The sequence below is a fragment of the Pygoscelis adeliae genome, unplaced genomic scaffold (assembly GCF_000699105.1).
Source record: "Pygoscelis adeliae isolate BGI_AS28 unplaced genomic scaffold, ASM69910v1 Scaffold160, whole genome shotgun sequence".
NCBI lineage: Eukaryota > Metazoa > Chordata > Aves > Sphenisciformes > Spheniscidae > Pygoscelis > Pygoscelis adeliae.
In genome coordinates, this window is record NW_008824035.1 from 3,556,172 (window position 1) to 3,562,171 (window position 6,000).

Here is a 6,000-nt window from a genome sequence, read left to right on the forward strand (position 1 = left end):
CAGGTTTCAAGGATATTTTGTCTAGTGTGACACCAAAAGAACTTTCCTGCCTGTTTGTGGATGCTTTCCCCATCCCTTGTTTAATAGGTTTGATATGAAACGCATCAGGAAAGTTGTTGGCTTTTAGCAGGGATATGATTGCAGCAAGGTGGAAGAGCCTGATTGTTTGCAATCATTAAGATAATGCTGCAGACTTCTTAGATGTTTTTAATCTGAGTGGCACTGCCAGCTTGTTTCCTCATTTAATTGGAACATGGTGGTGCGTACTTTTTGTTCCAGACAGCTGATAGAGAAGTCTACAGGGACCAAAGGGGCACTGCCACAGTTGTCATGTTTAAAGATTTACTCGTGTCGACAGTTATCCTCCACTGTGGTTCTTGCCTGAAGCCGTCCTGATTTGTTTGGGTTTCTTTTCTCTTTGGCCCCTGTCACTCCCTGATCTTTTTCTTACCTTTGTTGTAGCAGGAAAAATAAACCCCCAGAGGTTTGGCTCCCTGTGTGATTTCTCCTAAATGACTTGGTGAACCTGATGTACATGGAGCAGTTCCACGTACACCAGTGCATTTACAGTTAATAAATAAGCCAATGTTGGGCTTTGTTTTGTTTGGGATTTTTTTAACCCTGATTTTAGCTGTTGCTGCAGTGGATCAGTTTGAACTGAAAAGCATCATGTATGCTTGGTGCTCTTAGGGCAAGAATTTCAGTGTTGACAACTGTCATTGGACAAGAGGTAAATTTTTAGGCTCAGTTTGAATAGTGTACCTCTTTTTGAAGGAAGTCTGGTTTTTTTTAGGAAAAAAAGGAATTTGCAATATGGGCAGACTTACTGTGATTAAGCTTGCATGTCTATGTTAATATTTCCATTACTGCACTTTTATGGAGAGGCACAGAATAGTTGTGCCTTCAACAGCTGTGATAGAGCTCAGCAGGGATGACTTTTGGTATGAACTGCCTGAATGCTGGAGAAGGTTCAGGAAAACCAATTCTTGTTTTATTTGTCTTTCACAGATAATTTGCTAAGGCAAAGTAGCCTATCAAATGTGTAAACATCCATCCAGTGACATACTGAGTTTCAAAGGAAGCTAGAGAATTGGATTTGTTTAGTTTTCTGCACATGTGCACTAATTCAGTGAATATAAGCAGATATTCTAATTCCAGCGTATCTTGTCTCCACTTAAATACGTGTGTATGTGTTTGTACACATTGCAAACACATGTTTATAATTGTATTGCAAATCTAAGAAAAAAAAGAAGCCTGACTGAAAAAATCAGTTCTCATTAATGTATGTGAAGTGGTAGCAAGGAAAAACACTGACTTTTCAAACTACTGTTTGTATATGGGGTTTTTTCATTTCAACTTGTGCTGAATGTGGGCAAATTTACATTTAAGAAATCAAAGAATAACAGAACTAAACCCAGCTGTTTGTTTTCTTGTTGTGCAGAACTCCTTATCTCCATGTGATACAGCTTTCTCTGTTCTCTCCTAGGTGTAAGAATCACTGTAGCTATCAAACTTAAGGGTGTTCCCTTTTACATCTTTTATGAAGTATTAATGACAAGCGAGATAAAGTACCTGTGTATATGTTTTGTTTTGTTTTTTTAACTTCTGGTATTCATGCAGTGAATGCATGAATGCCCATGCAGTGTAAGGAGTGCGTAGATTAGGAGTTGAACTACTAGCTTTATTCCTAGACATGTTGGTGTAGAATACAACCTAAGGAAAGAACTACCATCTCTTCCTACATGTGAATATTCACATATGCATATGGGATCTCTGTACAGTATTAAAAAAAGCCTAAATATTTGAAGTAGTTGTGTTCAAGATTTGTAGAGTGTATCTTATGGTCAGTTACGATAAAGAGTCAGAGTTTGCAAATCAGTATATATGTTGAAAAATGTATCTCCGCTCACTTAGATTGCTGGAAACTTTTGCATGATTTCCTGCTGGAAAGCTTTTTGTGATTGACCTTTCTCAATTTTTTTTCCATTCACCAGACTAATGTACATGCACAGGGCAAGCCCTTCTTTTGCAGTTATAGCAGTGAAACTGTGAACTAAGAGGCTAAGCAATGTCTACTTGTGTCTGGATAAATCTTACACAAAATGTTGTGGGTGGCTCAAACAGGAAATGGAGTGATCCCATGGGAAGTTTTCTTGCAGGAATTGCTACAAGTGAATCTCAATTTTTACAAGTCTTCAGGAAGTGAAGTCTGTCATTCTTGCATTAAATAAGAATTTTGAGGATATGATGTAATCTGTAGGCTGAAAGGCCTCCAGATAAATGGACTTTTGGTGTGATGTTGCATAGAAGTTATCCTAATTCCACGAAGATGTTTGGAAGGGAGTGGTGAGACTTAGAGGATTTCCTGTGTAGATTTTTATTTTAGAAGACAACACTTTCTTTTGATGCCTGTCTGTTATTGAGCCCTTACTGAGGTGTATGTATTGTCAAATTATTTGATTGCTTCTTTGATAGAAATGTTTCAGCTTTTATGTTATAACTAGAAATTCAAAGCACAGGGTAGGTTGCAATTACTTTGCTCTCCAAAACAGATTTATTGGTGCTTCTTTTTTTTACTCTGAACAGGCACATACAGTCTTCCTACAGTATTGTCTTGTTCTCATACCCAGCCTTTTTTCTTTAGCTTCCAAGTTCTTCTGCAAAGAGAACAGCATATATGTATATACATGTCTTTTATATGCCTATATTGAGATTGAAGGGGTTTGTTCAGTTTGCAGAGGAGGCTTTTAAATGGGAAGAAGAAATTTGTCATAACTGTCTGCTTCCTCTCTGTGGCACTGTAGGGAGCTCAGCAGGGGAGTCAGTCGTCACCAAAACAGAAGTCAACCAGAGCGGGGAGTCCTTGCTACCAGAAACAGCTCAGCTGTTGTCTTCGCTCTCTTCACTTCAGCCCAAGATATTTGCACAACTTCAGGTACAGTCAAGTTGTTTACAGAACTTCAAATGTTCTGCGCTGGGAATGCTGAAGGCGAGCTGAGAACCGCAAGTTCCCTCTCAGCTAATGATTCCAAACACTGGCTAGGTAACACGGACTTTGAAATAGCTGTCAACTCTTACTTTGGCCTCTCTTGCATGTCACATTTAGCATATAGCTGTGGTGCAGGGGATCCCACTACCATCTTTCGACACTCTGAAGTTAGGGTCTCTTGTGAAGGCAAAACCAAGAAGATGAAGGTAGTGGGCTTCTGCCTCAAACCAAGCAGCTATTCATTTTCCACATGGTCCAGTTATTTCGTGATGAAAATGTTGCAAAACTGAGGGGAGATAAGTCAGTCTTACTCCTTTTAAATCCTCCTCCAGCCTCTTAAGAAAATATGTTAAAATCCTAAAACTGCTCCCAGATCAGATCTGTAAACTTTCAGGATGAAAGGCTGAAGAGTGGGAATAAGAACGTCATGCTAAAAGAGCTTCTTCTAAAGCTCGTCTCCCTTCAAAGCTGGCTTTCTTTTAGCCATCTTCCCTAACTACTTCTTTGAAAAGGTATCTTCATACTTCCTGAACCCCAATGAAATGCATGATCTCTTCCCTAGAAATACAGTCTGCAGTAAGGTGCTGTTCTACTCTCTTTCTGAAGACAGCCTGGCTCCACCTCACTCTTTTTAAAGCAGCATGCTTAGATTTAGTGCCCGCCTCTTGTGGGAATGGGCAGTATTGGGGAATGATTTGAAACGGAATATCAATCCAAAATTAGAGCTTTGTGATCATTAAGTAGTCTTCTAGAAGCTGCTGGATACCATTGTCCTAATTGTTTTCTAATACAACTTTAGCCTAGGGTTGCTGGGATTGACTGTTCAAAAGAGATGATGTATAGGAAGTCAGAAGCTATCCAGTTCCAGCATTGCAAAATACATGCCATTAAATGCAAATTCCTCCTGCTGTAAATACTGGTATGTTAGTACTTCTGCCTTCTCTTTCACAGGGATTACAGCTGCAGTCAACTTTTACCTCCACAAATGGATCAACAGCCCTGATAGCTGTAAATAACCATTCCCCTCCCAGCCCTGCAAGTCTCCTGGATTCCATAGGGAGTGCAATAACCAACCATTCTCTAGTACTTAGTCAGGGACACAGTCTGCAAGCAGGTGCTGGCCTAACACAGCATAGCGCTGCTGCCTCTGCTTTTGGGACTCCGCCTAGCTCTGATCAGAGTCTGGTCACCATGGGCCAGTTGGTAGCAGTTGGAGGGGTAGATGACTCCAGAAGGCTAGAAGGAGGAGTCCATCAAATTCTCTTGGGAGACGTACAGACTATTCCAGTACGGATTGTGGACAGCCATCCAGCACTTAGTAAGTTGCAGTCTTCCCAATAATATGTAAATATAGAAAATATGGTGGATTTTGTTCTGTGTGTCTTGAAGAAAGGAGAAATGTGTTGATAATGGGGAACTCCGGCATAGACTTGTTTCAGCTGATTCTAGTTAGTTTTTACTGTGAAAACATGCTGACTGTAAAAAAAACAAACAAACAACCCCCCTCCCCAACCCCCCCCAAGCCCAAAACTTAGTTTTTGCTGTAAAAAGATGACTTCGTTAAACTGCTTATCACTCTTTGACCAAATACCAACTTATTTGAGGAACACAATATTTTTGCCAAAAGTCCTAATATTTAGCTAAAATTATGATCTTCAAAATAATTTTTTTAAAGGAAAAATAAGAATAGAAAATAGCCAATATTGAATCTAGTTAGAACTCTTTGGAAAGAAATGTGGGTTTTTTCATGACTTCTTTCTTTGCACCATCCCAGCAGATTTCTGAATTTTTTTAATAAACTTTTACTGGGATCCTGTAGTCATCAATATGCTTTAGCAGTGAACAGTTGGAGTTGTTTGAAATTCCAAGCAATTACATACTTCTGTTTGAAAATACTTTTTAAAAAATACACAATAAACACCATAAATAGCTTTCTATCAAAATAGAAGGCTCCTCAAAACCATTGTTATCAAATATAGATACAGTCTTTGAATTCTCAGCCATGGAACCTGATTGAGAATGAAAGCTTGCATTCTCAAAGAATGATTTCTAATTCTTGGTGAAGAAGACCTGTTAGATATGGAGCTTATATAGATCAGTGCAACATATCCTTTTGACTTTCCAGAGAGTCTGAAATGTTAGCTGTGCAATGCTTTATTATTTCTATATTATAATTGTGTAATATTCTGAAAATGGAAATATAAGACTACATGAAGAAATAAAAAGAAAATAAAGGTTACATGAGGAAATATACTGAAATTCATACATGTTAAAGTAATATTGGGATATTTTACTGTGGCAGTATTGTCAAAGTTAAATTTAAGGGGTTTTCTGCCTGCTGTACTCAAATGTTTGTGTAACTTTTATAATTGAATTTGACTAATCTGAGAAATTCTTTTTTCATTTAGGGTAAAAGAATTTCAGAGAGGTTATCAAATGCACCTCCTCCATTCAGTTGTTTAACCCATTTTTTCAATCTAGATGTTGATGCCTCTCAAAAATTTTTGTAAATGATGAGTATTGTAAGTGAATTTTTAAAGAACTACTATTTTACACAAAAGAAATGTAGTAAAATATAAAATTCTATAACTGCAAGGACTAAACTCACTGTTCCTTCGGGAGTTCCTTCTTTTCTGCTCAAGGTCTCAGTCTATCATCACCAGCCTGAATTTGGAAATTGTGAGAATATCGGTGCCATTCCTAAGCTATGTGGAGGAGTTGCCTATAAAATGCACAGATACTTTTTTTTTTTTCCCAGAGGCAAGTTCTTTGTCTGGAGAGAAGGAGGAAAAAAAACAGTCTAGACTGAAGAGAGAATAATGTTACAGGGCTTATTTGGAGGAAACACCATATACTTGAATTTAGCAGTTCAGTCAGTGTGTATTTCAAGATATTTTTTTTTCTCCTGTGTGCGTGCATACACTGATGCACATGCACAATTGGTTAAAATTATCCTGTATGTTCTGGATTTTCCTCTTGTCCAAGTGCTAACTTAAGAATAAGCTATTTCC

General features: G+C 38.1%; 1 protein-coding gene across 1 annotated transcript in view; it reads left to right on the forward strand.

The window, feature by feature from the left end:
• The window catches only part of CARF (calcium responsive transcription factor), a 33,219-nt gene that overhangs the window by 19,011 nt on the left and 8,208 nt on the right, over positions 1-6,000 (forward strand). The window contains exons 12-13 of the mRNA XM_009331954.1: positions 2,805-2,935; positions 3,941-4,307. Of these exons, the coding sequence (XP_009330229.1) occupies positions 2,805-2,935; positions 3,941-4,307 (498 nt within the window). The remainder of the gene's footprint in view (positions 1-2,804; positions 2,936-3,940; positions 4,308-6,000) is intronic.